Source organism: Cryptotermes secundus, unplaced genomic scaffold (assembly GCF_002891405.2).
Source record: "Cryptotermes secundus unplaced genomic scaffold, Csec_1.0 scaffold423, whole genome shotgun sequence".
Taxonomy (NCBI): domain Eukaryota; kingdom Metazoa; phylum Arthropoda; class Insecta; order Blattodea; family Kalotermitidae; genus Cryptotermes; species Cryptotermes secundus.
The window spans coordinates 272,698-288,007 of NW_019731985.1; the positions used below are offsets into that span (position 1 = coordinate 272,698).

Below are 15,310 nucleotides of genomic sequence, written 5' to 3' on the forward strand. Positions count from 1 at the left end.
ATCTACAAAGTTTGTAGTTCATTAACGGCATGCATCTTCTACGGTAATTTAACAAGTACTCGTATGACCGAGTATGACGTATAAATTTCAATTGTGGTTCTCATAAGCGCTCATAACGGTAATTTTGAATTCCTTGTGAACTGTGATACCGTCCTCTGAGATGTTGCCCCACGTCGTTCGGTAGATTCCCGCCATTTACGAGGAATGTAGTCCCTCCATCTCATTCCATCTTCACCAATCTTCGCGTTTGAAGAGTAAGCCAAGCAGGTAATCAGAAACAAATATACGGCAAACCTGAAGAAGGAGGCAGGATATTTCTCCAAAACGTTGGTGAACCTCTGCCAGATTGCGTGGTGTCACATCACAGCAGATAACACTGTCAACCATTCCGGACGCCTTGTTTTTCAGCTAAGCTGGTTACAAGAATGTAATAATTTTGATATATTTAAAATAAAATTAATAATACGAGTATACTGTTCGCAATGTAACTACACGGTACCCGTGGCAATTAGACAAATAGGGAATTTGGTGCTGCCTTAATAGGCACATTTTTTCGCGAAAATAAAATGGTGTTACCTATAAGTTTCGTGATTTGTATGAATCTGGAAAATTTCGTGGACAACAGAAATACTCATAACAATGAAAGTGTTACTAAATATCCCGATAGCAAGCAGTGAAGCAATGCTAGCTATAATTTTTCGTCCAGTATTGAGAACCATTTCATTTTTTGAAAACGGTGTTCAAATTTCCCGGTGCTCCTTGTGGTGCCATCGCAGAAGACGTAATGAAGTTCAATGCGTGACATTTGACAGTTGTATGTAGTTGTAATTTTGAGGTGCGAGGAGCCTAAAGACTAAAGGTAGTGGTGTCGGAAAAACTGAAGAAATACAATAGAGAGTGGAGTTGGGATTATCTTGAGAAGAAATTGAGTTTTCTCCCTTTTGTAACTGACATTTAAAATAGTTCTCTGTTAGAATTATGAAGAGAGTCATACTCTTCAGAAACGGAACAGAAGTTGATGGGAAGGTAGGCAAACTTTCATTCTGCTCGAAGTAAACTTAACTTGTATTGAGCTGATTGTTTGTCTGTCTAGGCTCTGAAGCTTAACTGAATTGTATTACATTTTATTTCAAGGTTATACTCGTTACTCATTCTCTTGAAGAGTTGTTATCATCAGCCAGTGCCAAGTTTGGAATTGTGGCAAAACGATTATTCACAGTTCAGGGTGGTGAGATTGATGATTTGAAATTAATTCGGTGAGTTTTATGTTGACTATACACTTTTATTTAATGTGGTAAAAATTCACAGTATGCATCTGGAATATCCCGATGCATCTAGAACTCCAAGGCAAACCCCATGTATGTTTCCATTTTTGATTGATTGATTGATTTATTTCGTCACTGTAGATCATTGTACATGATATATGACAAGTCAAGTTAATTCTGAATATTAACAATTTTATATATAAGTAGATTAAAATTACAAGTTACAATTTTTTACATTCTTATTTGTGGAGAATTTGTAATGTGAGTACTGATATAAGAATCAGTGTTAGTAGATATGTATGTTAGAGAACCGGAAACACGAGGTGAACAGTCAGTGCACTTTGAGAATGTGGAGAGATATGATAGCATGAAACCCAAAAGGATTAACAGATTGAAATATAATTTATTTATGTTCTGTAGGTCCTTGTGAGTATCACAATTGCTGAGTTCTTCTCATATGAAGTAAACATGATAGAGAGCATGAAACTAAGAATGTAAATAAACTATGTTACTCATTTTCTCACAAAAATCCATTGCTTTAGTTCCTTTCCATTTCCTCTTATTATTTTGGACACTCATATTTACTTGCAAGCATATCTAATTCTTGAGAATCGGTAAAGAACTTTAATTAATCTGTGAAAACATGTATAACTGTAATATTAGCACTGGCCCATGTACTTCAATCTGTCAACCAGTACACTTTGTGATCATTGTACAGAAATGTGCAAATAAATATTCTTAAAAGGAAACCTAGCCATGCCAAAGCAAGTGAAATCAAATTAAAATGGACAACCAAACCAAAGTCAAAAGTGAAAGGCCAAACAAGAAGCTGGACTGGAGCAAATGAAACAAGAAACCAAACACAAATGAAAATAAAATATATAAAAAAAGCAAAAAGCAAAATGAGACTCCCATCTAAACCAAAAACCAAAACATAGGAAACTAAACTAACTTAAAATTTGGATGCTGGTATTGGAACATATTTCCCACTTCTGCAGTCAAATTTAACCAAGCAAATTTGACACAAAACCAGTGTAGTTGAAAAAATGTCATAAAATAATGGACTGCTTCTTCCAGGTGGCTATCCACAGGATTTCCCCACAATTCTGTGTTTTTTTCCTTAGTGCCCTTTATTTCAGTACACAAAGTAAATCGTTGTTCCACAGGGATGATGACATTTTGTACGTCGCAGAAAGTGAGAATTTCATTCCTGTAAGATCATCAGTAAGAAGTGCTCCATGTATCAACAGCCATTCTCCATCATCGGTGACATCTGGTGACCGCAGTGTTTCTTTATGTTCAAAGTTAAATTCAGAATGGGTTACTTTGAATGTTGGTGGCAAATATTTTACAACTTCAAGAAGTACCTTGATGACCAAGGAACCAATGAGTATGTTAGCTAGGTTAGTAAATCATCAGTTTTTCTTATTGTTAATGCTATTCAATTATTAAATACTAGGATGGACTGGGATTACATACTCCACTTGCACGTAAGCAAATGCAGACTGTAACCGTACTTCCCTCGTCAAAATTATATAATTAAGGGTGTGAACTACTTATGTATTGTTTAATACCGTGAGAGACGCTCCATCAGCGAGATACCATCCCGGGACCTTCTAGTTGTAATTCAGCTATTGTCCTCCTTAGGCTAAGGGTGCCGCTATTGTCCCTAACGCCGCCTGTTTACTCCCAGTATATCATAAACCCATGAACTGACCGTGTGCGAGACCAGCCAGGAGGGGTCTTGGATTACTTGAAGACCTACAGAGGTTTATGGGCATCTCGAAAAATACGAATGTTGGCCAGATGTCGGGCTCGACCCTTTGTTTTCTCTTGTTATTTTCTTGTTTTTCTGATGCCAACTGGGGGACTTGTAAAGATGGGGGTCGGTTATAGGGAGCGGAGGAGGACAGTAGTTGGAAGTGAGATATGAGAGAAGTGTTTAAGAGTAGTGGTAGCTAGTCGATGGACGGAGCGGCTAGCTTGGAGAATAATGTCAATATTCATCATTAATGAAATTTTAAATTAAAACTGCAATCCACAACGTTCTGGAGATCCCTGATTTATTTACCCCGAAGTGTGTTCCACTCCCATCTCCAAAGCACCCGTATCCTGGGATTAAGAACTCAAGCTCGAACGAAAGTCGTGGCAACTGTAAGTCGGCGGACAGCTGCAAGACATTCTTTCTGGTTTTTCACTGGTCAAATTGGCTTCAGCAGTAATGCATCTGACTCAGTTCTGAGCTTGGCAGAGTCACTGAATATCCTGACAGTGGTTATTGGCAGTTTTCTTCGTACCTTCCAGGCGATTGTCTTGATACTACCCTAAATAGAGCCACTACCACATCAATCCATATCCTTTCCAATCCACAGTTCACTTGTAATTCAACCATTCTACACCATATAGTCAAAGATTCTGGCATCATCATTAAATAGACCATATATTTCTGGTTTTTCTGCATTGGAGTGGTGGAGTTGTACCTCCACTCTCTCCTACATCTTCAAGGACTACTTTACCTTTAACCTTTCTCCATATAACAAATATGATTATTATACTCATAATTAGTTATGCTTTTATCTTGATTGTTACTATGCTAAACAGGCTGGTCAAACAATAAAACTGTAGACTGTATTTGGGAGGAGCCCATTTTGCTTCTTGACCATGACACTATCTTGACTGAAGTTTCTCTTGGTTTTCCTCAGTCCCACCAAGCACCTTGATTAGGCCAAGGCCAGTTCCTTCCACATTGTTTTAAATTCGGCGTTCATCCTACCACCTGATGCAGTATGGTCTCAGTACTGAAAGCATCATTAAATAACCCACAAAAAATATTCATTCTGACTACAGTGAAATAAGCCTGAAGCATATTTGGTAGAACATTTCATTAATTGAGTGTTTTGTGTTAGCTACAGGAAGGTATACTTTCAGGTTAATTTCATCACAAACTATCAAGACTATGTATGTACACAAATGCATAGGGAGCCAGGGTAGCTCAGTTGATATAGTGACTGGCTACAGGCTAGATAATTCAGGAATAAATTCCTGACAAGGGCAAGAGATATTTCTCTTCTTTACAGCATGTTGATGGGGTTTTGGGCCCATCTGTCATCCATATGTGAACTGGGGACCCTTTTGCCGAGAATAACATGGCTAGTGCATGAAGCCGAGCACTCATGGCCATGTGGTGCCTAGGTTAAGAATGCATGGAGCTGTACCTTCACTCTCCCATGTGTCTTCATGACATGGTGCTTAATTAAGCATACTGCAGCTTTTCTTTATGTAACACAATGTGTGGAAGTAAAGGAAAGTGCATACAGTGTTGTGCAAGTGTTTATCATTAGTCCTACAAAATGATTTTGTTTTATTTCTCGTGACAGAATGTTTGCGGAAGGAGATAATGGCTACATAATGACACCAAGTAATGTCGATAAAAATGGAGCCTACCTTATCGATCGCAGTCCTACATATTTTGAACCTATTTTGAATTACCTCCGAAATGGACAGCTAATTTTTGATAACAATGTTAATCCTGAAGGTAGGTTATGTACTGCTGATAGAGTAATCTTTACATTATTCATGAAGGTTTGTTATGTGTTGAGACGATGGAAGCAGTATAAATAAATAACATTGTCAGTTCAATTTACCAGTTTAATCACAGTAATAATTATAGAGAAAATCACAAAGAACTTATCACAAGAAGGTTGAACACACAAACTCTCAAGCAGCATCAGACTCTCACTGAAATCGCTAATTCACCACACCCTTCTTTGTGGAAGACTGGCGGAACAAGAGAATGGAAAAGAGCACCCTCTAAACAATATGGAGATATAAGGCGCCAACATTCAAACTATAACAAGATCAATACAAAAGTGATTTTGATTGTTATTAATACTATAACATTATGAGACTGTAGGTTCTCACAGTGGTGAGGATTAATTTTGGTCTTCTGGCATTTGATGCCATGTATGTACTGTGTAGGCTATTTTACAGCATTGTCATTGTTATTGACTGTATAGTGGCAAACAGTACTTTGATTGGTGAATGATTAATTGGAAAGAAGTTGTCATAGCATAATAGAGGTACCAACTCAGAATTTTTAAGGAGAGACTGGGGAAAGCCACAAAACCCCTTCTCCAGCCAAGAATTGAATCAGTGGCCTCCTGAATACTAGTCTGTGGTGTTGCTGCCACACCAGTCTGCTTGATGACACCATGACCTCACTTCATCTACCCAGGAAATGGAAGTGGCAGATTCCTCTGGCATGGGGAGTATGCGGAAGTAAACTTGGTCATATCCCAGGAGACTATAATCTTAATGTTGTTTCTTGTTTCACACCTGCAATTGTACTCCATTTCTGGTTTCTTAGTAATACTCATTGAACAACTTAATATGCAGCGTATTCCAAATTTATATGTGCCTGATGTGTCTGGGCACAAAATTTCATGTACTAGCACCAGCATTTCGTTCGATATCGTCAGTAAACTGAAAGCTAAATATTACCACCGTGTTATAGATGTAACATGGTAACAAAAGTTACATATTTTTCGAAGATCTATCATCATGTAACATTTCTGTCTTTATTAATTGTCATTAGTGTTGCTGCAACTTCAGACATTTCTGCTAACAAACTGAGAATTTTCTCAAAACAGACTGTAACAATTTGTATTAAATTTCAGTGATTTATGTGAGAACTAGCATTACTGATCCAAGGGATAGCACTGATGTGTGGTATTCAGTAACCAACAGTCAGTTTCATTTCCAAGGTTTCATAGTCAAGGTCAGCCATACATGAGAAAAATTTTGCAGTCTTTGCACTGTTTTTTAAATTTTCTTACATCTACCCACTCATTAAAATCAGTGTCTTCTGACATGTAACACTGCATAGTTTGGTACATAGGTACCTGTGTTCAGGAGGAACCTACTATTTCTATCTTCAGGATAGAAGGATAAGTTCTCATCTAACATGTTTCTCTGACACCTGTGTATCACTCTACATGGTGTCACATTCTAGAAGACCATAATCTTAGTACTTACCACTTTGAGAATAAAAAAGTCACATCTGTACATTATTTCAGGAGTCCTGGAAGAGGCAAGATTTTTTGGAATTGAGTCTTTGGTTCCACAGTTGGAATCACTAATTCAGAGCAGTCAGCGGTCCCGTGACAATGTACCTCTAACCAGACGAGATGTAGTGAACGCTCTTATTTTAACGCCATACACTGCAGAACTGAGGTTTCAAGGAGTCAATCTTGCAGGCTCAGACCTCTCACGATTGGATCTACGCTACATTAACTTTAAGGTAGGATAAAAATAAACAAGATGTAGTTTGCTGTGTGTGATACCACTCTTCATCAGATTTCCTTTTTTTCCCAGTTCTCGGTTTGTGTTGTTTCATCTGACCAGGCATTGCTACTACATCATAGCAACAAGACCAATTATAGGGAGCAGCTTGCATGTATTCCCCTCGTAGAATAGAACAACTTAGTACCCATCATGCCTCTGAATTACGAGCTTAAGCTCAAGGCAGTATTAAGGTTGTGTTATGAAGTATCCCATAAGAGAAGATTCTGTTACACAGGCGCCCTATTGTATAGTGGCTTCCACTGGCAAATATTAGTCAGCACGTAGCGGGTCACAGAGTCCTACCATTAATACACAATTTTTAACTGTTAACTTTTATCGTCTTAATCTTCAACATCTGGTTTTTAATTTTAACTTTTTTAGGTTATAATTTTAATTTGTATTATTTAAATACATTCAGTTAAAATTTTGAGCAAGACTTATTTTATGTATTTGAATTAAGTTCAAAAAACACAATAAGGATCCTTATTTAGTGAACTGAATGATAATTGGAAGCAGTTCAACAGTTTAAAACTGAACACTATACACCTGATGATGGCCTGATATAAGGTCTGAAATATGTTGTGTTCATAAAAGCCTTAATAAAAACAAATTTTGATACAGTAGTGTGTTCTTTGTTTTAAAATACAGTGTTGTTATGTAGACAGTATATTCTTGTATGCTTTATATCTTATGTAAACCTGGTGTAACAGTTTTCCTCTTTGAATAATTATCTCAAAGACAATTAGACATACAGAAGAGATTGCTGGGCATAAAATGTCTGTCTCTCTTTTATACAATTTTTGTTTGAAGCCAATTTTTTTCTCTAATAAAAATGTAGCAAGATCAGTAAGAGTTTCATTCAAAATGTGAGCAGAAATACATGTTGGTCTTCATGTAGACTTTCCATTGTTGTCCAGTTTTAACTACAAATAGAATGTAATGAGAGATTTTGGTAAAACTTCCCAAAATGCAGTTTCATGAAAGCAGTTCTTGAGGTGTGACATACGAACAGATGGATAGATATGGCAGAGACATGTTTTTTAAATTTCCCATTGCAAGCATGCCAGAAAGGGGATTCCAGGGATAATGAAATTAAATCCAGCTGCCAATACAGTGTTCTGCGGGATTTAAAATCACGTATTCCTAGGTGATAACACTTAATGGTGTTGAAGGTTAGCTCTCAATTCTCAGAATGTGACTTAAGTCACATGCTGTGTTCAAAATGCTGCATTATTTTAAAGTTATAATATGCAGTATGCATTGTTTTGCGGTGATCTGTAATGGGTTATATGATAGGTTCACAAGCTTTGTTATACCATAATTCCTTGAAGTACTGCATAAACTTACTTGTTTCCCCATCTTGACTGGTCACTAGAAGCACAGTTCTGTGCATTCCTGTGGCTCAGTCCTCAAATTTTATGATGGCAGCAGGAACTTAATTAGCTTTACAGTCTCTCTGCACCTACAGTAAGCTGTGAAATGTTCCTGTACAGTCACAGATAAAATCATGTGCTCTTTCACCCAAGCAAATGTCAAGATGATGCCTTGAAATAGCCTGTGACCACTTCCTTCCAAATCCTTTCTAATTAATCATTCATTAATCATGCCAGCATTTGACACTACAAGGTGTGGCAATAAAGAACCCGGATTACTTTTATGACTCATTTCCGGCCACGTCATTGACGAAGAGGAGGGTAGGGCATTGACCCTTGGACTTCCCTCTACCGTCACACAAAGTTTCATTCACGTGCATCGGTTAGTCTGGCCGCGACCATTGTTAGAAGCGGATCGTGTTTCTGAGCTCCGTCGGAATAATGCTGAGTGCTAATGCAGAACAACGTGCTAACATCAAATTCCTCACAAAACTTGGAAAATCTGCCACTGAAACTTACAATTTGTTGACAGAAGTATATGGTGATCAGTGTCTATCTCGCACGCAAGTTTTCGAGTGGTTTAAGAAGTTTATGGAGGGTAGGAAAAACGTCGGGAACGATCCAAAATCGGGCCGTCCTCCCACTGCGAAAACTCCAGAGAATGTGGAGAAGGTCGCTAGAATTGTTCGAAGAGATCGTCGACTGAGCATTCGAGCAATTTCTGAACTTACGAACATCAATAAGGAAAGTGTTAGACAGATTTTGCACGACGATCTGGGCATGAAAAAGGTGTGTGCTAAAGTGGTGCCAAAAATCCTTACCCCCCAGCAAAAGGAACATCGAGTGAATTGCTGTGTTGACACTCTTGAAAACATTGAAAATGATCCTGATTTCTTCCAAAACGTAATTACGTGTGACGAAACTTGGATTCTTCAATATGATCCAGAGACTAAGCGACAATCCATGCATTGGAAGAGCCCCAAATCCCCTAGGAAGAAGAAAGCGCGCATGAGCAAGTCCAAATTCAAAGCAATGATGATTGTTTTTTTCGATATCCGGGGGGTAATCTACATTGATTGGGTGCCTGAAGGTCAGACTGTCAATCAGGTTTATTATAAAAATGTTTTGACGTACCTCCGTGAACGTGTGCGACGAAGGAGACCAGACATGTGGAAGAATGCCTCATGGGTTCTTCATCACGACAACGCGCCAGCACACAACGCGCTATCTGTGAAGAGGTATTTGGCAAAAAACAACATTCCAGTGATGGAACATCCACCGTATTCTCCGGACCTAGCACCGTGCGACTTTTTTCTCTTCCCAAAAATCAAGTCTGCGCTGAAAGGGACCAGGTTCGAGTCCGTGGATGCAGTGAAAGCAAAAGCGACGCAACTCTTGAAGAGCATAACACAAGATGACCTGCAGCACTGCTTCCAACAGTGGAAAATTCGCATGGAGCGGTGTAGGGATCGGGGAGGGGACTACATTGAAGGGGATAACATTTCGACTGTCTGATTTTTTTTAATAAAGGGTTAGAGCATGAATCCGGTTTCTTTATTGCCACACCTTGTATATAGTATCAGTTGCTGAAAACATTGTTAAGTAAACCACAACCTAGATATGAACACTGTCGATGTGTCTTTTTAGTATGCATGTCTCCATGGTTGCCGGATGGTTGGAGCAAATCTGAGCTGGTGTTGCATGGAGAGAGCCGACCTATCACATGCACAACTTGAAGGGGCACAACTTTTAGGGGTGAAAATGCTTTGTGCCAATCTAGAAGGTGCCAACCTCCGAAGCTGTAACTTTGAAGATCCAGCTGGCAGTAGAGCTAATATGGAAGGTTAGTAGAATGTCCACATCACAGTTGTGCAAGTGAGAACATTGCATCCATGTTTGTGATTTGTAGCATTTCTTCTAACTCCATAGGGCACTACATCAGTTTGTAAAACAAAAGCAAAAAGTAATGAATTTTCACACTTCTATGATTTCTAAAATTTTGCAGGTCAGTAAGCCACTATTCTCAAACAACCGATGATTATGTGTGTCTGTAAAGTAAACATAAAGAAGGTTTGTGGCTCCAGTCCTCATCTTCCCTGTTCCTGTCACTTCCCTGTTACTTTTTCCCATGCTTTGGCTTCCTCTTCTACCCTGAAGATGGAGGCAGCAGATTCCTCTGAAATATTGACAGTGGTGTACTGGACTACATGTTGTCACATCCCAGAGGGCTGTAATCATAATAAATCAGTTGAATGATCTGTATATGCATCTCATTGTGACAAGTGCTGCAACGTCAAACCGATTGGTACAGCCATGATCTCTGTGCTTCTCTTTGTGGGTGCTCGGTTAGAATTTTGGCCAGGGTACCAGCTATTCTCAGTCCCTCCAGGCAAATTCCAGAGTACGCCATAACCACTTCCTTCCAAATCCTTTGATATTTGTCATACTGAGCCATCCACCATTTGGTGTTATATAGTAGTAATGTAGTACAATGAACTAGAATTACTTTTAATTACAGTATGTCACATCAAAGCTTCGAGGCAGCGTCCAGGTACACGCTTGTAAAAGTGTTGTATAGGAATGGAATTGTAAAATATTTAATGTTATGTGGTATGTTGTAGGTGTCAATCTGAAAGGTGCAAACTTGGAGGGTAGCAACATGGCTGGTGTGAATCTTCGTGTTGCGACGCTGAAAAACGCAAACCTTCAAAACTGTGATCTGCGAGCTGCAGTGCTGGCTGGAGCAGATTTGGAGGTATATGTTTCTTTTCTATATCAGGCCATTGTTTTTCCATTGTTTCATTCGTTTTCCTTCCTTCTGTTCTCTTTATCTTTTATCCCCCTAGCTTCTGCAACTTATAAAGAATTATGAGATTTGTTATTATCATATTTGTGTGTTTCTAGTAAACCTTTTTTCCACAGTTGATGGACTTTCATGGGTGAATCCCATTCTTCTGGAGTTTACCCCATATATATTTACTGGGGTAGTTAGTTATTTAGTTAGTTATTGGAGAGGGTGGGTTTCCCCATGCACTTAGACCTGTCTTGGTCCATTGTGCTTCCCTCTATGATATTCTACCAGTCTCTATATCCTACCGGTACTGATGCTTACCATCAGTGCCGCCCAGCCAGCGAGATCGGTCTCTACTAGCTGAGTGGTATCTATAATGCTTCCCCCATCTACCAGAGGTATTAGAGACTACTGTTGGGCGGGAAACGTCCGTAATTTTGCTCAGTGGCCTCCTTTGGAGACATGAGGTTCTTTTACGTGTCGTAAAGCTACAACACAGGACCCATGGCTTAAAGTCCCTCCCGGAGGACTTGTTCCCTGAATTTTTCCGCCCTTAAAAATTTGACGACCTCCGCCGGGTATTTGAACCCGCATACTATGAGTCATGAGGTGGAAGCATTACCGCTTTTACTGGGGTAACTAAATATGTGACCCTGAATTTGTGTTTAGTAGCCTTTCAATTGCTTGCATCTCTCCCTCATATATTCATGGTTTGATGCTTAATTAAGCTGAGGGGCAGTTTTACCTTAACTAGTAACTTTTTCCCATGCCCTTTCTCCTTTTCATATCTCTCCTCATTTGTTTGTCTACTGTATTCTCCCACAGTTCTCTTTTCAGTCACTTTGGGTTTTGTTATAGTTTTTAGTTATTTGTCTTTTTCATTTGCTTTATATAGCACAATGATTTAATTCTGTTCATAGTCCTCTTGTAATTTATCAGATATGAATTGTTGCATTTTCACTTAATTGCTGGAAGTTTCTCAGAACACTGTGTTCTGTTTCAGAATTGTGACCTCTCTGGCAGCGATCTGCATGAAGCCAATTTGCGAGGGGCAAATCTAAAAGATGCAGCATTCGAACTAATGTTAACACCACTTCATATGTCACAGACAATTCGTTAGTGGCAATTTCAAGAACTTGAAAACAGTGCTTGTTATAAATCAGTTTATATATTCTGTGTATGAATGTATTATCATTACTGTAGAACATGAGTAAGAGATTTACTGCCAGTTCGGTTTCAGAATTGATCACATTCCTCAGGTGATGATTTTGCTACAGAGCATGTAAATGAAGAAGGAGTTCCAGCACTGCTTGCAGAGCATAAACTGTGAAATTGCTGTGCTTCTTTCTTATAATTCTGAAGACACTGGTCTGAAGTGTGAGAGTGTTCCTACACATGCAGGGGTCCGCAACTTTGTTGATCTTCATGGCCAGGTTTCCCTGATATGGAGTCTCTTTTGACCTTTTGATAATTATTCAAACACTCATGATTTTCTCCTTTTTTACAACACAGCATCATCACTATGTTCATTATAGCTCATCCTGAATCATTTTACTCCATTCTGTGTCTTCAAATCCTGTTTATTGTAACATCTATTTTAATATCATCCTGCCAACTGTGCATAGGACACTAAAGTCATCTCTTCTCTTAATTTTGTTTTAACTGAAGTGTGCGCTTTTCTTATTTTCATTGTGTGTTGTACATGTCTCGCTCATTTCATCTTTGTTCTAGTGACTTTGACACTATAGGATGATAAATCATGATAATCCTTGAATGTGTCATGTGATGTGTAGTAAAGTGATTACTAAATTTTATTATCAATCAAAAATTTCTGACAATGGTTTGATGCGATGAAAATTACTGTTTTCTGGGATGTGATGCCATGTAGTCTGGTCAAAGTTCTCTGATGTTTTTTATTCAAAATGTCTGGCAATAAATGTATTAATAGTTAATAGTATTACAGTAAGTGTAAGTGAGCTATAATATTGTTACTTTCTACATAACTTGCATGGATTGTGACTGGCAGATGTTGTACCTGATACATTTTGTAGGTGTCTCTACTCTCTTCATATAGTTATTGTATGAGATTATCTTATCTGTGTGTAAAAGTAGGTGATCTCAGTGGTATTATGTATGTCAGATTTCTGACTTTTGATACAGATATCTTGAAAATGTATAAAATTGAAATAAGTGAGGTAATGGATTATTTTGTAGATATATTAATATTATGAAGTCTCAAAAAATGGAATAAAAGACACCACATTCCTTTCAAGATTTCCTTTGCTGCAGTTGATAAGCTATGAATTGAATCATATCTCCTGTGTACAGTGGAACTCCCATTTATTTATTGTTCTTCAGTTTAAGGTTGTACACCAATTTTCTGTTCAATTTCAGAGATCCCAAGGCAGCAATCTCATTCTTAAATTTGCCTGAGTTTAGTGTTATAATCCACTGCTCTCCAAAATAAGCCTTAAGTGGGGTTTCACTGTGACTGTTTCAGCATGAACTTATGGAGCCTTTGTAAGTGTGGTCACCAGATGTTTTGATATTCAATAGCCACAGGCCTGAGCCAGTTCACATCACATGTCATTTGTTTTGTGCTAGATACATGCATACTTCTACATTTTCTCTAAGGGACGGTAAAATTTCCAATGAAAATGAATAAGGGACTGCAATTTACACATATATTTTAAATGTGTTCTTTGCAATTTTGCGCAGTTCGTTAAGCTTAATGTTTACTTGTTGCATATGTAAATGTGTTGTTTGGAATCAGACACACTCATTTGAAATTGGAACTGATCTACAGGCTTGACAACAATTGAATCTTTTGATTCTTGGCAGAATCAGAGATATTTATCTTCTTCACAGCATCTAGAATGGCTCTGGAGCCCACCCTGCCTCCTGTACAATTGCCACATGGCTTCTCTCACAGGAGGTGAAGCAGTTAGGTCATGAAGCTGTTGACTTACCTCCATCTAGTGCTGAGGTTCAGAATTCATGGTGGAGATCTTCTCGTGTCTTACTGGCATGGTGCTTTTTTTAATTTCAGGGACAACTTTACTAATAAATGTACTATTGCAAAGCTAATCAGACTGAGCAGAGATTCAATTTACGTGTACTTTCATTTTGTTTTACATATGCACTATATTAAAAAATGTTCACAGTGAAGGATCTTATTGAGATATATTGTATGTTTTATGCTGTATACAAGTTTCTTGCTGTAAGTTTTTTAAGAAGAGAAGTTTGACTTCCTGGAAAAAAAAAGTATTTATATTGACTCTTGACCATTATAAAACTGAAGGAGTACTAGAAAACAGTGAAGAACTTTTTGACTGATGTGGTAAAAAATTAACCTAAAGTTGTTTCCATACTTATTTAAGCAGTATACCATAAAAAAATTTGCAAGATTGAAGGTGTAGCTCCATACATTCTTAACCTCAGCACTGGATGGATGTGGTCAACTTCAAGCCTCAGCTGACTTATCCCTGAGAAAAGATCACTGGTACCATTGTATATGAGACTGAGTGGGTCCCAGAACCACTGTAGATATTGTAGAAAAAATCTCTGCCCTATTAAGAATTGAACGCCTTGTTACTATACTAAATTAGCTACCATGGCTTGTGCACTAATATAGGCCAAAATTAAATTTCACCAGCAATTTTTATTGTAGACCATCAGTAACAGATTTCATAGAAATCTTTTCTATATTTTTATCTGTAAGGTATGTGGATGAACCAGAGGCGGCAAAATTATGGCTTGCGGGCCTGATGTTTCCCATGAAGAAATTAAGTAAAGCATGCTGTGGTAGTTTAGTTGGTTGGGGCTCTATGCTACAGGCTGGAAGATCACAGGATCGAATCACGATGAGGTGAATTTTTTCAGTGTACCTAATCCTTCCAGCTGCACTATGGGCCTGGGGTCAACTCAGCGTCTAATAGAAATGTGTACCAGGAATATTCTTGGGGTTAAAGGGTGGCTGGCACATAAGGCTGACAACCTTACTGCCATCCATGAGCCGATTATCTAGAAAATGTGGGAACCTCAACATCTCACAACCTTATGGGCCCCCACGGCCTGTTACAGGGATATCTTTACTTTACTTTTTACTTTATATTTTGAAGGTAAAGCTATCCCTGTAACAGGTCGTGAAGGCCCATAAGGTTGTGAGACCTCAAGGCTCCCACATTTTCTCTAGACAATCGGCTCGCAGATAGCAGTAAGGTTGTCAGCTTTACATGCCAGCTGCCCTTTACCCCCCTGGAAGATTCCTGGTACTCATTTCTTTCAGAAGCTGTGTCAACCCCAGGGCCATAGTGCAGTTGGAAGGATTATGTTAATTGAAAAAAAGTCCACTTCATTGGGATTCGAACCCATGACCTTCCAGCTTGTGGCATCGTGCCTTAACCAACTACGTTACTGCGTGCCCCGTGTAACATTTGGATATAGATAATTAACACTGAGTTTATAAATGTTTACTTTCTGATATATATAGTATAAGATTAAGATGTTTTTGCTCGGGGTATTTTTTTTTTAAATTA

At 38.4% G+C, this 15,310-nt stretch overlaps 1 protein-coding gene across 1 annotated transcript; it reads left to right on the top strand.

Annotated features, from left to right (window-relative positions):
- The first annotated feature begins 802 nt into the window (after positions 1–802).
- LOC111867448 (BTB/POZ domain-containing protein KCTD9) lies at positions 803–14,673 on the top strand. The gene is made up of 8 exons (XM_023857327.2): positions 803–1,026; positions 1,135–1,256; positions 2,432–2,668; positions 4,643–4,800; positions 6,341–6,564; positions 9,629–9,824; positions 10,603–10,736; positions 11,776–14,673. The coding sequence occupies exons 1-8, from the start codon at positions 979–981 to the stop codon at positions 11,890–11,892; spliced, it is 1,236 nt and encodes a 411-aa protein (XP_023713095.1). The 5' UTR covers positions 803–978; the 3' UTR covers positions 11,893–14,673.
- The last annotated feature ends 637 nt before the right edge of the window (positions 14,674–15,310 follow it).

What these genes read in the sequence shown, in the direction of transcription:
- LOC111867448 (XM_023857327.2), top strand. Translation starts at nt 979, where the DNA reads ATGAAGAGAGTCATACTCTTCAGAAACGGAACAGAAGTTGATGGGAAG. An exon ending in GATGATTTGAAATTAATTCG is followed by an intron (nt 1,257 to 2,431) that starts GTGAGTTTTATG and finishes GTTGTTCCACAG; the next exon opens with GGATGATGACATTTTGTACG. An exon ending in TACGCTACATTAACTTTAAG is followed by an intron (nt 6,565 to 9,628) that starts GTAGGATAAAAA and finishes GTGTCTTTTTAG; the next exon opens with TATGCATGTCTCCATGGTTG.